Source organism: Varroa destructor, unplaced genomic scaffold, assembly GCF_002443255.2.
Source record: "Varroa destructor unplaced genomic scaffold, Vdes_3.0 BEIS01000002.1, whole genome shotgun sequence".
NCBI classification, from domain to species: Eukaryota; Metazoa; Arthropoda; class Arachnida; order Mesostigmata; family Varroidae; genus Varroa; species Varroa destructor.
In genome coordinates this window covers 49,197,763-49,214,326 of record NW_019211455.1, presented here as the reverse complement: position 1 = coordinate 49,214,326, position 16,564 = coordinate 49,197,763, and the positions used below count along the sequence as shown (strand labels likewise).

At 37.7% G+C, this 16,564-nt stretch overlaps 1 protein-coding gene across 1 annotated transcript; it reads left to right on the top strand.

Annotated features, from left to right (window-relative positions):
* Nucleotides 1-11,074: 11,074 nt before the first annotated feature.
* LOC111245345 (cuticle protein 10.9-like) lies at nt 11,075-16,429 on the top strand. The gene is made up of 3 exons (XM_022793585.2): nt 11,075-11,232; nt 13,686-13,932; nt 15,171-16,429. Exons 1-3 carry the CDS (start codon nt 11,224-11,226, stop codon nt 15,314-15,316), a joined length of 402 nt encoding a protein of 133 aa, XP_022649320.1. The 5' UTR covers nt 11,075-11,223; the 3' UTR covers nt 15,317-16,429.
* Nucleotides 16,430-16,564: the final 135 nt, after the last annotated feature.

The window sequence follows — 16,564 nt, the reverse complement described above, 5'->3', positions numbered from 1 at the left end:
CACGGTGACAAGCCTATTATTTGTCGGATCTCAACGGAAAAGGATACGTAAACTCTGAAACAGCCTTTTTTCATTTGCAGTTGGACAATAATTATGCAATTCAAGGCGTATTTATGTTTGAAAAGTTCAATATGTAGAATCAAGTGTGTTAAATATTTCAAATTTACTAACGAAAGATTCCTAGAATGTCGCAGTGTGCATATATATATATATATATATATATATATATATATCATTGGCATGATATATCATATGGTATAATTAGATATTTGATTTAATCCAGTTATATTTAAAAAAAAAACTGAAAAAAACGGTTTAGCTTACAATATGTTGCGCATTCGGTCGTACATTTCGTCTTCTGTAATGACAAGAATGAGCTCATTCATTATTCGTAGAGACACTTCATATAATAACACTGATTGATTTGGACTCGAAACTTGTTGATTCTTTTGTGACTAGACTATTGCTGAAAAAATCGTCTGTTAGATGTTTATGCTTGCGGGTTTTCTTGACTTGTGTGCGAGCCTTGTATTTTTGCCATACTGGCTTAACTGCAGAATCACGCTTCTTTTCTACACCTAAAGCTTCAGTGGGTTTAATAAAATTCGTTACGTCTGATGAATGCAAAGTCTCCAGCTTTAGGAATCAATCTTTGGCATTATGTGTCATGCTAAATTATTGCTCCATTCAAGAATCTCGAAGTCAGCCAGGAATAGTAACATTTTCATAAAGCAAAGGAATTCCGTCCAAATAATACGTTTCAGAAAAACCTGAGCAGAACTCACTGTTTTGGGGTTTAAATATACCATGTTGATTCGTAATGTAGTCCATAACCTGTTCACTAGTTTAACGTGGGCACCTTTACGCGCATCTACAAAATCTTCAGCTAGTCTATTAGGGTTTAGACGACGTAGTGAAAGAATACATTGTGTTTCGTAGAAATCCTTGAAGTACCTCGAAGTAAATCGGCTGCCGTTGTCTATAACAATACATTTGAGCATCCGAATTATGAAGAAGTTCGTTCAGATCGTTTGGTTATAATATGTTGCTATACTCTTTGGTTACTCGTTACTTCGAGTAAACATCCACAAAGAGCAGGCCCGTTTTAACTGAGATCTTTGAATTTTCATTTCGACAAATAGGACTGATTGTTTGAATGTCCGACTTTTGCGAGTAAGGTTGGTACATAACATTCTACATCATAGCTCCTTCTATTGTTACTAAACTTTGTGTCTTTACTCTGTGTGCGCATAGGAGGCTAAACGTATGTTCGATTGCGTAATCTTCCTCTAACTTCAGTATCTTTTTTGCTTGGTTGAAAATCGCATAGGCATATCCTGCACACACACCATACAACTTTCAATGGCCTTGCAAAGCCGTAGCTTTTCTAGTCCTTGAAACTCATGACAGTGAAGTCGCTACCGGTGTTAACTTGCACCTTATAATTTTTCGATTAATTGCCGTCTTTATATTGTTTGCCTACAACACCGCTTCGTATATCCTCGGCGCTTACATATACCGCGTACGTATTTTTGAGACTGGTAGTAACATGACAAGTGATGTCCGCTACATCTAGGATACAGCCTTGGCTACGTAGTAGCGATAATCCTTCTTCAAACAAGCTTATTACTCATTTCCTCCAACAAGATATTGCTCTTGGAACGTTGCTTGTTTGAGGAGATCTGAAGATAAATCCTAGCACATTATTTACGTATTGATATATTCTTCAGAACAATCGTCTCCCTTCTCATATATAACTTGGCACGATTTAGCGAATATGTTACTCTAGACTTTTAAGCCATATATCGAAGTGACGCACTTGATTTCGTGAAACCAAATATTAGATATCTTTCCCAGTTTATATCTTCTATTTGCAAAGCCAGTACTTCAATTAAATCCACCACCAGTGTCGCTCTAATAGCGCTATTGAAAAAACCTGTAAGGTCGCTTGAGAAAGCTCGCTAAATCATTGAAAAATTTTCTGAGAACGTGAAAAATCTGCCAGCCTTTGGTGCAATCAGGCGTTATATTTTTCATCAATCTTTTCCATCGAAGTTTAGGATATTTTCGTAGCGATCAGACCAATGATTGAAAATGAAACAATCCTCTGCTAAATTTATGAGTCCGATATGCATTGTTTAGTCCTTACCTATGCATTGTTGTAAAGAAGCGTTTTTACCTGACTTTGTAGTCTCAATTCCCTAAATAACGCAAAGACTCAAACTAGATAGCTAAAAGAAAATACATGTAATGTCAGTGTTTCGATGACGCGCTAGCCCACTAAACACGTGTTGATTGTGCCTTGATGATTTAGTTCAGGACAAGTAGACACTGCATACTAAAGCAAAAATCATTAAATTGAATGGAAAACTGTGCAAGCAATGGAATCATTAATAAGTCATCTCAGTAATCTAAACTATGTTTCTGTTTCGTGTATAGGATATACCAACAGTAAGTAATCTGTACAACCAAATATAATGCCCATATAGTACTTTAGACAGCGGTATACTTTAAGGTCCGCTTTGATGTTTTTGATAAAGTTGCGTGTGAGGTAACACTACTAGCATGTGGAGGTACATGCTAAACAACTATAGATTTGTATTCCAGCACTAAGCAAAAACTACTAAACTTATTAAGCTTTAAGTTTACTGGCGAACACATTCATTCGTTTAAATGAAAATGTGAAACCAGCGATTCTGCATCCACGGGAATAACCTAACTCACCAATTAACATGCTTATACTAATTGTGCCGGTAGGTTTGCTGGCTTAAGGTAGCCGCATGATCTGTGTATGCACAAAAACTAAAAGGCATATATTTCATCCCAGGCATTGTTCCCAAAAAATATTATTATTAACTGGATTACTAAATTGAACCCACTATCTAGTATATCAGAATTTTAATTTCTTTCACATGTTTTTAGTTACTTCATTCTTTTTAGCTTTCGAACAGGTGAATGTGTTTTAGTCAAAGTACTATTTTTGCTTCCTAGGATTCTCGCCCACTATTCAGGCAGCTGATGTGTAGTTATGGGAAGCAATTTATTCGTCGACCCATTTATGGGCTTCGGTCTGTCTTCTTCTAAATGGTTTCCCTTACAGGCTACGCTTCTTTGACCGAAATAAGAATCTAATGGACCGAATGTCCAGGCTGTAGGTCCGGGGAGGCAGGGAAATCTATTAATACTCGCCGGTTCACCAAGGCAGTGTCGGTCTGGCGTCGTTATTCAGAAACAGCTTTTTGCGTCGCCAGCTCAGGGCTTCCTCATGCCACCATATGCATAGGTGCGCTTTTTGATCACTGATATTTTTTCATGGTGCCGAAGCAGGGGACTCTTCTGGGCCTAACTAATCGGGCTTCCGTTTAGGGATGTAGTAAAAGATTCATCATTCATCGCCGTCATCGATTTTGTATAGAAATAACTTTTTCTCCAGTCGTGTAAGCAACGAGAAGCGTGTTGTCATATGCTTCGCAAAGTCATTTTTACTGGGCTTATTAAAGTCCATGTTTGTTGTTTTGGACCTTTCCTGTTGCATACATTGTTTTGTAGTAGTACACCGGCCACGATCGTTAACCTCACGTGGGTTCCAGCTTCAAAAGCTTTCTGATGCCATGACACGAAACTACTCTCTCGTAGGAACACAACAAAAATTAGCCTCAAACATTTGGCCGGAACATTTTGTTTCTAGACTTCTCTATAGGTGGCTAGCTACCAGCCTACGTTTCTTTTTATCCACACTCATTCATGAATCATTTACAAATAACTTCAAAGCGTGCGCGTATTCGGAGATATTTCTATACTACCACTGCAACCTATGTTTAAAGGTATATAAAACAAGGCCGTTTTGTCATATAAGTAACCTTAAAACTGCCGGTGCAATTTATAATGAAGCCTATTAGCTCACACGCCAAAAAAAATTGGCAAATAGAACCGCAGAAACACAATACGGTTGGTGTATTTATTGAATCCCGATGGTGCTCACCGACCATTGATAACGTAAGACATTCTGTTAAGCAATGCATCAACTAAATTCTGATAAAAATTCCACCTTGCAGAGAAGAGCTCAATAAATCCATTAATAAATCGTTAAAACCACACGATAATGAATGATGTAGCGCTCGCAATAAAAATGAAATTGCCTCACAAAAAACATTACACTGCCAGGAAGAATTTTAACAGATTTTTATAATGCAGTACGGTGCTAAACTTTTTGGATATTTCTTATTAGAGCACTAAAGTGCACACCGTTTTAACCTTCACGCGGATCAGGAAATTTCTGACGATGTAGGGATTGTACATTAGGACAATAAATAGATCATATGTTGACGATCGTGATAAACCACTCACCCATTCTTTATTCTATCGGCAGAACACGTTTGGGTGATCACCAACCTTAAATTTACGTAAACTTTCTATTAGCTATAACTACATAATGCGACGTAAGTTAGGATAATATAAGCTGATATTCGAAAACGATGGACTTTGAAGGTCCGCTGAAAGTAAATGGTAAATAATATGAAGATAATCAAGAGGTTTATTTTCAGCTGCTCTCAGATTACAACCGCGTAAATTCAAAATTCACAAAGGCAGTGATATTGATTCTGAGAACAATAAGAACTCTATCCATGTATACTTTAAACTTCCTAAACAATCCAAAAAGTTTGTAAAGAATTTCAGAAGCAATATGAACCGGAGGATCATACGAGCCTAAAATCGATTTGCTCACAGTTCGTACGTTTAGATGACAGGATATTTTTGGTTCTAAGTAGACCATCTTCAAAGATATTGACAGTCCGAAAGGACACTGATTCGGCAGAAACACGAAGAAACGCAATTTTCGAGCACCCAAACGATAATCAAAAATATTTTGTTGAGTCGATCATAAGCAAACTTGATGAATTTGCTGCTAATTAGGAAAATGTGTAAAGCGTTTTTGTGGAAACCCTCCACTATATTCCATAGAAGCGAAATCGTAATGCGAGGCGCGTGGTTCTTCTCAACGTAAACGTTCCTACCCGACGGTTGCTCAGCGCTTGCGTTTAATTGGCGGGTAGGTCAACTCCAAATGGAAACAGCTGAATTCGTTTAGGTTATATTTCTCATGTGGCTAATATGCTTTCAAAATATGGGTTATACAATACGGATAAATTGTAAGTTAAATTATATTTTTTGGCAATGAGACATTTGTTTTTTGAGCGGCAATTTTTAACGATATGTACCCGTTCAGTCGAGAATTATGCGAACCAGACTGTTCGATCACGCATTTCAGTAAAACGATGAACGAAAACATTAAAAAAAAACTCTTGGGGCTTTTAAAAAACATGTGGGTTGATCGAGAAAAGCTAGAACTCGCGAGACTTGTCTCCAAAACCAAACACGAATTGATTGAAAGATTAATTTAAAGAAAATAAAAAAATTAATAGACAGTACTTCCAATACTAGCTTCACTACTAAAGATTTCGGCAATTTCGGTAAAGACCATTACGGCAAGCATCTTGAATAGTGATGGGAGAACGATTGATATGTAGGTCCTTAGTAGACTATTCATGCAGTGCAAAGGTTATATAAGATCCGATTTCGCTAAAAAGTCACCACAGAGTTCTTTTGCTGAGTCATCGAAACTTTTGATTTTTGTTCATTTAAGTTTCAGTTCAATCTTAGAAGCGCCAGCATTTACGAACTTAATGGTCTATGCAGTATGCTTTGAAATAAAACCTAATACCAACCCCGAAGCAAAAGAAGGTCACTTCCTCATCCATAAAACAAAGAAAGAGCAGAGATTAAGAATCATATGCCGGAATTGTTGAATGGGTAATATTTCAAAATATCATCCACTTTTTCTGCAAACAGATTTTTATTATTTTCTTTTTGTGGCAGAATAATAGACTGTAGTGTTTACCTGACTTAGACACTTAACGATACCAGTTATAGCAATTTTCGTATCAAACAGTCAGTTTGTCGATTGTTTCTGTGTACTTTGGATTGGATAACGCTTGAGAGGAATTAGCTTTTAGATTTGCCTTTTTATTTTTTGTCAGTCCCATTTTTAAACATAGACATGTCAAAGGCACTATAGGATCTTGGAAAAAAAAATCACATTTGCTACATGTGCATATCGCCACATTGTGGATGCATATTGTCCGCTTTACAAATGATTTGATGGCGAGGCGCCTTGGGAGATCATTTATTCGGATGTGGAGTAAAACCTAGACAAGCGGCCTTCCTAGGAAAATGCATTGCGTACTCTAGGCCAAATATAGCGTTACTTGTCGTTAATTGCTTTCAGTAAGTTGTATGACTTCTTCAGAACCCTACTAATCATCTTATAACGGATTCTGTGTTTCGCGTTGATATTTTTTCTTAAATTGCGTTCACTCTTCTAGTTCATTGATCCTTCGCAGATTTCGCCTTCCTTACCTACGTACTCTATGGTCGCGCTTACGTTCCCCTAGAAGGAGACCGTCAGGGTAGTTTTTAAGCTTCTTCGTCACGTTGTTTACCCCAACGGCTTCTGAAACTTCATGTGATTTGTTTCAGTCTAATTATTTTTTGTCACGAACTTTACATGGCTTCGTTGCCTCAGATAATTTTGCATGGCGCAACGTATTATATTTCTTTTTTCGGTGGCATTTCTAGGCCTGTGCCACTGCGACGTTTCTCAACATGGAAGGTACTTCGTTGCTATCTTTGCTGGGATTCAACAATTTATTCGAGGCAACTGCTCCCATATGTACTTACGTCTAGCCTGCTGCAATTTTTTTGACGTTAACTCAATTGAAGCCATGAATTACTGCTAGTTGAAAACGCACCGCCTGCGATTATTCGTCGACCTCCATCTTTACCCTCAGACTCCCATGGTCGGCCCGGCACTGTTCTATTCACCCACAGTGTCTTACTGTCATCTCCTATATTACAAATAACCTATAGACAATACTGCTAACTAGCAAATCCCTCTAGTAACGTAGTTTGTGCACTCCTCGAGTGTCAACTATTAACCGGTTGCCTTTCGTCCATCTCTGCCTTTACTTGTGTACGATTAACTTATTATGCTTATTCATATGCCCGACTTAAGTTTAAGGCTTTTACTAGCTATGCGGCGTTGATTAATACCTGGTTCCGTAGTTAGGTTTTTGTCTCAATCATAACCAGCAGGCCTTTGACCATGCGCTCAACCGAATTGTGGCCACCCGTTTTGTTGAGCATTTATAACCATGACAATTTATAGCATTATTGTACGCAACAAGGTGTCTTCATTTTCTGAAATTTAGATTCCGCCAAGCGCTTGGTCTTTCCGCCCTTTTTCCAAAAATTGAATTTAATCGCCTTGCGTTGCTTTTCGAAGACCCGCTTATGTTTGTACAGTAAAGCTTAAAGTAGTAACTCTGGGTGTCATTTTCTTCATGTAATTTCTCTTTTATGTGCACTAAGCCACCAAAAAAAGTGCACCAAGACATTATGCCTTAGACTACTTCTTCTTGCCGTCGATTTTTCTTACGTTATTAGAAGCGCCACTGATCTGGATTGTCCAGCCTACTTTTTTATATTCCGCTGCAACTCTTTAAATGGCCTAGATTGGTTTGACCAATTACCGTTGAGTGTGACCCTCGCCTCCATCGCAGTGGCTGCCTGTTTTGCATGCTGAGTGATTATCGTTAAACCATTCTTGTGCTTTAATGAAACAGCGTTCTTGCACCTACGTGAATTGACCATTCCCTACCAGGCCACGCCAAGGTTAACTAATATCACACTAACTTGGAGCTCGCACGCAAAGGAAATATAAAACTATTAGCAGGGTTAATAGCAGTTTCTATGGTGGCCTTGCCGTTTCATAAATCTTTTAGAAAACCTCAGATAGATCCAGCAAGACCACTTCGGTCAAATCCCAGGTGGAGACCAGTTCTTGGTCGGTACATACTCAGGTATGTTTTTACGCGCTGCTGGGATTTACTCATACAGAGCCACCGGCTCTGTCTTATTGACCTTCACCGGTGAGCCATATTGATTTCGATGTCCAAGCTATAAATGTTTCTAAATGTTACGTCTGATACTGCCGTTAAGCGTTGTGTTAGACGGTTGGCTTCAAGCACGAAACGAAGTGTGCTCACGCCCTGTTTCGAGGCTTAATCATCATGTGTCCTTAAATACTGTAGGCAAACAAGCCACCACTGCACCAGCAAGGGGACAGCCATGCTCGTCTGTCCTCCTGATAGTGCAGCATTATGTTTAGGTACTTGACTTAACAACACGTAAGATGGCTTAGGTTTTAAATCAGAGACAGACCCATTCTGCGCTTGAAGCCAACCGTAAAGCGATGCTTAACGGCAGAAGCGGGCACAAAACTCAAAACAGTTCAGTTAGCTATGCATTGTCTAATTCCATCTCTATACCTCGAGTCTGTTCTTAAATAGCAGTTGACCAAGTGTAAAACCCACCAGACCCTGTTTAGCCAGTCTTTTTCATTGCTCCGGCGGCCACTAATCGCTACCAAACTTGGCACGCTTGTCTAATGGTGCATTTATTAATTTCGTAAGTACCACATTATTGCGTCGACTACACAAATCCAGTATAAAATACTAAGACACACCCGTTCTTGCCTGAGGCTCAGATCCTGCTAGACGATGCTTGACTTTAAGTCGAGCATCGATTTTTTCTTCATTTGCAATCAACTAGAGTCGTCTCATCTAGATTAAATGTTTTTTTTTTAGATTTAAATGCCCATCAAAAGACCGGCACAGTTTATTTATTTGCATTCACTGACCAGAGAAGTTCAGTGGTCAATAATTATATGATCGGTAACATGTTCAAGAAAAGTGGCTCGTATGATATACGGAAACCTCATGCAAATTTTAAGGAAATCTCTTAGCAAGCCTCTCTGCGGGCAAGTCTGCTACTTACCGGTATCGGAGGGACATAGGCCGCTAGGAAACCAGTGTTGGGGAGTACAATTAGACGACACTAAAAGAGTCGAACATCAATATAAGAAAGGTATAAAAGGCAGGACCACACGTAGATTTACATGACGTATTAAAGCAAGTTCCCTCCAGTCAAAACTCAACACGAACAGTTATTGGCTGAGCTAACAGGTACAGAGTTGAAGACAAGCCATGCAACCAAAAGTAACGACTGTCAACTCCCAAAAAGAGAGTAGAACAGGAAAACATGCATCAACACTGGTATTAAAGGTAATGCAATGAACAGCACCTTAGTTAATAAACTTAAGTTAAGAAAGCAATCATTTTAACTTGGTTATTGTATTAAAAATGGACATAACGTCACGTAAATCAAATTACTTTTACGTGTATGGTTGAAGATAATTAATTTGAAGAAGTTCGTCATTTCTGGCAATTATTGTTTGTTGCTAGTGAACTGACAAAAACTTGATCATTTAATCGAATTATGGTGTATACATAAACGAGAGATATTTTTTTAAATAAGCACATTTGTTACTTTGGGCTGGACAGAAAACCAGGTAATGTTTGGAACTTTATTACAGACAACGCATCAATGAATCTATTTATTCAATCTTACACACGTACCAATGTGACGTAAAGTACCGTGAACCCCCCCCTCCGTTCCTGAATATTTCTAAAGTGCAGTCACTGTGGAACCCTTAAATAGGGTGAGCAGTTTCATATTGTAATTTTTTAGATGAAATAGTACTACTTCACTGGCTTTGTGCGGATATAATTTTAATGAATATCCGATGCGTTCTATTCAAATAATTAGTAATTTTTCCATTACTTATTATAATCAAACAAGGTACTTTTCTAAAGTTATGTTAATAAATAACATAATTAGCTGCGAAAATTTTTTACACGAACACTACGAAACACGGATACACAGTAAATGTGGGGTGGCATTACATAGTCGTGACTCAACAGCAATCAGTGCGACCTCTCACATTCCAGAGTAAAAGCCAAACTGACTTTTGCCTTCCTTCGCCACCAGAGCGTCCCGGCCATTGTACAAATACTCGCACCAAACGACTATGAATTGACCAAGCAAGTAAACTTCTGCGCCTCTTGTGGATGCGCATCTGACAAAGAGACCTACTTGTATCAACTAGCTTCGTAAATGCAATTGTCAAAGAAAAATCAGGTTGATTTCTACAACAAGCAGTTTAACGTCGCCTAATATGGGACACTAGAAATTTATCAAAAGCATTATACACAAGAATTCTCGGTCTTCTCTCACTGATGTTCTGTAGCATAACGGAAGCCCCACAAAATGATTCTCATCTTTGTGGATTCAAGAAATTCCTTGAAATCAAAAACCAGTTGGACATTTTATTGAGGATACCGCTGTTATGTAGTGAGAGCGACCCTCAACTATTTAGTGCCCAGAAATAAAGTAGAGGTAATAGCAAACGACCATGAAGAGGGTTGCGATGTAGCATAGTTATAGATTTGGCAGGTTTTGTAGGTGAGGGCTCACGCTGATGCTGTTCTTGGTATCTCTACACATCGTATAAATGTTGATATGATACTGCCTTTCTTGCTCCTCTTAACTCTTCCTTTTTTTCCAAATGTATATCTAATTCTCTCTGATTTCGTTCGCAAAAATGACTATATACTGAGCAAAATTTTTCGTTTAAGGACGGCCTTTTTCCTCAGACTGATTTTGTTTTGACCCTTCTGGTTCTGTCGCCCGGCAGGGTCTTCTTCGTTGATTCGTATGTAGTCTCCGAAAGCTTACTTGCGCAGTTGGAACGAACCACCGCATGTCTAACAGTCTCGGATACGCATCGAATGAGGGGAGGATCTCGGTTGTCTGAATTCGATTCCAGTCAAAACTATCTTTACTCAACATTAGAAACATATTTATCAGTATAAACAACGAAATAGACTATAAGTGGATACATTAGAATGCTTTTTTTATTTGATGACTGTTTAAGTCATTGTCATAGCAAGCATAGTTACCATGAAGGCAAGCTTCATCACAATGGCCGAGTTGCCGCATTCGACACTTCTGCTAAATAAATTTGAACGAAATGCATCTTCCTGAGGTGGCAGCCAATATATTCTCTTCTATTTTCCCGTCAATGGTCACCCTTTCTCTCAGAAAAGAGCTGAGTTCACTGACGGCAATAAATCCGCTGTGCAGCTTAAAGGCGTTGCTCTAAGAGGCACGTGCTTCAGTTAGTGCTTGCGTCTATGAGATTTAAAGGAAGTGAAAAAAAGATTTACGAAGGAATACGTTTTAAAAGAGAATAACTCTTTCAATATGCTCAAGGTATGTAAGTACAAGGTACTATAATTATAAAACACAGCCTACCGTTTATTAGTAGTTATTTCACACGTAATTTCTCTTTTTTTTTGACACTATAGACCACTTAGGCAAAACATAAGATAGAAGACGCTCGATTTAGTTACTGTAGGATTCTGATTGCACTTCTCGTTGAAAGCATTGAGGAAACCTCTCTGATCTAATATTAGGTCCTTGGATTAAGTGCACAATAAGAAAACGGTAAAAAATTTAAAAAAAAAAAAAAAGTAGTAAAAGAATGTCCGCGTTTCGAATACGCGTGTGGAATTATTTACACTTTAAGTAAGCTAAGTAAAAGGGTTATTTTTGACTGATCCCGCGGTGGCGAGATATCATGGTGACATGGATGTCCACCCGTAAACGTAGGTTTTTTAGTATTGTCAGCCCGCATTTCGACGAGATAGTTACTTAACTGAAGATAATTTTGAATATTAAAAAATTGCTCGATACTTACAAATGCTCGATACTGAAGTTGCTAGCCACAAACCGAAGTGATGGAACCAAAAGTCATATAACACTTTTTATTTCTATATTCTCTTGTCCAACTAGATTTGTGCCTGCACAAATTTGAGGCCACTCTACTGCGGAGTGCAAGCTGTATGAGAGCAGAAAAACTTTGTTTTCTCAAAAAGCTCAAGGTGTAGGCATACTCTGAGATAACGGTCGAGTGTGCTTTAATTTTGAGAGTCAACCGTAAACCTAAAAAGTGCACGGAGAGTACGTGAAAGTAAAATTTTGAAAAGTGGATGAGCGTAGATGAGCATTAAGCTATCATATAAAGGCCGAAATACTTCTGTCTCCTGTTTTCTGGTTTTTCTTGTTGCTAATTGTTGATTTTTCAGTAAACGGCTAAAAGCGAACAATTTTAAAAGATCTTGAAAAATGGTGATTCCATTTTTAAAGAACTTTTAAAATCGATTTTGTTGCTTGTGGGAGTTTCCTTTAGTCTAGCTTGACGGGCATTATAGAAACGAATGTAGTACAGTTTTAGAATCACAATTTCAATTGACAAAGTAAAGATACGGTCGTGGTATGAGAGCGTCAGTCATTCCCACACTTTATTTTGTTTCAAATGAGCTAAGTGGAAAGCACTAACCAAATTACAATATTAAGATTTTAAGCGTTTACTTCAACTACCTTTAAAATATACCGCTAATTCAGAAAATTTCAATCTTCGTTTTCTTTGGTACTTGCCAAAGTGACTGTTATTAATGAAACATTAGATATTAAACCAAAGTCCTTTTTTGTTTTACTAAGAAATACCTACATGTTTACGTAGTGTGATCATCAGAGTATTAATATTATAGTGTGATTACTTCATTGCGACTGCAATAATGAAATAGGATTAGCTGATCTATATGGCATATGAACTCCTATATAAACGCGCAGAAAAAATACTAGTTGTGGTAGAATTAGAGAAGTAAACAGTCTCTATTCCATTTTATGGCACATTCTCAAAACAGTCATATAATAAACCTATTTTGTATGGCCAATAACAACACAGAATAAAGTGATCCATATTTTAGACGACACCGACTTTTTAAGCAACGTTTTAGTTCCTCTCGGTTTTGAAGTATCTCTGAAACAACGTCAAGGATGAAACGATACCCTATCCATATATGCTAAAATAGTTGACAAAAGGCCAGCTGCAGGACATTCATCCAGTGTATGATGCTGGGTGTGCTGTGAAGTCAAATCTGTATTGAAATAGTGTTTAGAAAGCCGTAGCTGCCAGAGCGTGGTACATTTCAACTTCGATAGAAATATGGAGGTGTCCTAACTTCAATTTTAGACAAACATTTATGTGCAGTGATCGATGTAACCTATCAAGTGAATTTTTGTCTATATGCGGTAACGAAACCCAATTCGTTGAAATAGTAGCCTTACCGCTGTATAATCTAGGTCATGTCTGGAAAATGATAGGTATACTGCTTTCATACAAATTACAATAAGACAACGTTTAAGCCGCTTATACCTTTACCTTTATTTTTTTTGTTATTATCTAACTATAATGCACGTATAATGCGAGACCACATACATAATGACCCCGAGAATATTATAGGTGACGTGAAGATCTTGCATGCTTTACATAATGAGGACTTTTTCGAATATATTCGCATCAATCCTACAGTCAGTTCAGCGCCTGGCTTCTTATTGATTCCCTTAAATAGTGACCTAATATTAATATTTTTTTGGAGCCCTCCAGGAAGATAATTGAGTTGATAACTTACCATTTTTTAACGTACACAAGTGCACACGCGACCTTCATTCTTTAAATCTATGATACTGACACTTAAACATAAGCAAAAATGAGAAAGTACGCTATTAGAAATACTTGTTTCTAATATGTAAGTGCTTTATGCATTTTCTATTGATAATTTAAGTTTATAATGGTGTGTTGTGTTTGTATATACACGTAGGTGCTTGTAGTGACGTGTTTGGTAGCGGTTGCCTTATGTCAGAGCAACGAAGGCCCGCCGGAACCGTACAGTTTTTCTTACACATCCCAGGATAAGGAAGGCTCGTCGAGTCACGAGGAGTCCGGTGACGGCAGTGGAAAAATAACTGGAAAATACACCCTTATGCTGGCTGATGGAAGGATGCGCGTTGTAACCTATTGGGCCGACGAAACTGGCTTTCACGCGGATGTAGTTACCAATGAGCAGGGTAAGCTAACTGTAAATGTGTAACTATAATGTGTAATACAATCTTCAATGTTCCACAAGATGAGAAGTTTAGTCGTCAGGCAACAATATGGTAATTATAAAAATAAAGCAATTTCTACCTTTTCTATCCTAAAAAAGCACTTTTATATATCCGCAAGTATATCGGCAATTCATGTAAATTGTTTGGCCTTGAGTAAAACGCCTTATAATAATGCCTTAAGGTATTTGAAAGCTATTTTGATATGATACAAACTGCCTACTGAGATGGTTTTTCAAATTAGTTTTGAAAACCGTGATGCATGAAACAAATCGTACTAAACATCGATTAAGACGAACTGGAAACGTATCTGCTAGTCGATTCTAAGCAGAAATCAATACTATGCTTTTTCCTTGTAAACTTTGTATTTCTGACTCCGTAGGTTCGTTTAGTATTTGCCTTGAAATATACTACACGAAGCTTTACTTTGCTACACCTAATAGCAATTTTCGCAAGCTCAACGTAAACGCAATAGCGATGTAACATTAATGTAATGTAACAGTGTTAACAGCAGTTTTATCTATTTAGCGTTTTACGTTTTTAGAGTGTATTCAAGAACGGGTTCTTGTTTTGTATAAAAACACAAGCACAAGCTTACAATCTAATGTACAGTTAATGTATTCTATTATATTATATTAAAACGTTCATAGTAAAAAAGCATCAACATCCCTATGATTCGAAAAAAAAATACTATTTAGTTCTGAAGTGAGGTACATAGAGTAGTAGACAAATCTGATTGCAATATCGCTTTATGGGATGAATAAGGTTTTACAAGACGTTCAAACAATGCATACACATAACTAATAGCTAAAAAGAAAATAATTAAATTGTTAGGTTCAGGTATGACCGCCGCAATTGGGCGATGAAAATCTAAAACTGCTCAACAAAAATAAATCCAAAATAGCTTTTTGCTGAAACGATTCCATCCTAAGCAAGTGCTTTAAAGAACTATACAAGAAGGAGCTTGAAATAATGCGAGCGATCGGAATGATCTTTACCATTAAAGACGACTTATGGCTTTTTTTCGTATTACTAGTGTTGTTCGGAAGATCAGACTAGGACACTTCAGTATCATTGGCAGTTTGTTTTTGACAGCCATACATACGTAGCACTTGGTACGTATTTTAATTGCCATATCCAATATATAGAGGAGGAAAAAAGATTACTTAATTGTCTTTCTATATGTGTTGCGTTTTGCACAGGTACGGAATCGAAAAATCCGGCCGATGTGACAATCCAATCCACAGCCCCGACGGGAGCAGAAGCTGCGCTGGCTGCTGGCTCGGAAGTCATTGCCACCATTGTGAAAGCTCCTCGCCATATGCTGAAGCCAGTTCATGCTCGTTAACGAAAGTTGAACTTTAGAGCTTATTATTACCATTGAAATAACACTTCCGTTTTTTGATGTTGAATGTTCTACGCATTTCCGTCGTTATAGAGGATCGAGCCAATTATGTACTTTGGAGAATCTTTTCTACGGCAAGGAAATATATTATTGAGGATTCCACCAAGGCTTTGAAAATTGGCGTTGTTGAGATCTTCACGACGAAATACACATGCTACAGATTATATTGAAATGCACGAAATGCCCATTAACCATGGAAGAAATGACATTAGTCGTTTTCGAATCTAGTGGTGTTAACTATTTGACTTACCGCGCTCGAACCTTTATTGATAATAAATAAAAGCACTTACGTAAACATATATGTACGCATATAACGATCTACCACGCATGCTGGAGATAGTCCTAATTCAAAACGCTTTATTAATTCTTATAAACCATGTGAACCAATTGAAACATTCGCCGGTATATAATTATAGCTTTTAAAACATTTAACCATTTGAAACTGCAAAACAAAAAACGAAGATGTATGTTCCAGTTTGGTGTTCTGATCGACCCATTTAGCAAGCGGCATAATGAGACCTCGACAAATGCACTGCTATCCTTGAGGATTTCACATGGAAATTTCAATAAACTATATTGCACCAATTTGAGACGAAGAAGACAGGACTGAACAAAAACCTCCCATCCATGTTAATGATAGGTAAAGGTGATACTAACTTCAGTATAGATAACCATTTCAGGTTCAAGTCATAACTGATCCGGCCAGAACTGACGCCGAAAACATGGGCAGCAGGGGTGAAACAATCTTTGGTTATGTGCGAGTTTAGATTCGCTTTCTAATTGATAATCTATCTGTAATTAACTCACCCATTCGTTCAGACCGCAACCTCGTTTTATCAGAAACAGTCACTGGCTTAGTGAGCCTGCTGATTTTATACAAAAATAAATCTGATTACCAGGCGATAGAAGTTTTTGTTAATTTTGTTAAAAATGTTTTGTTAATTTGGCTACATTCTCGAGTTTCTGTTTGCACCTAGTAAGAATTGCGTCTAATAAAAATGTTTGTACTTGCGCGAACCAAAAGGACTCAATAAAAAAAATTGCATCAGCAGTGAATTATAATCCCTTACTTGACATCGGGTCTAAGTCGAATAAAATTTCCTTCGAACTTTTACAACCAAAAAAAAAGTAGCAAATGGAAGAATAAAAGGTAGCGAGGCAGAGGATTCTTCTCCAATCTCTGATAACCTA

What these genes read in the sequence shown, in the direction of transcription:
- LOC111245345 (XM_022793585.2), top strand. An exon ending in TGTAGTTACCAATGAGCAGG is followed by an intron (nt 13,933 to 15,170) that starts GTAAGCTAACTG and finishes CGTTTTGCACAG; the next exon opens with GTACGGAATCGAAAAATCCG.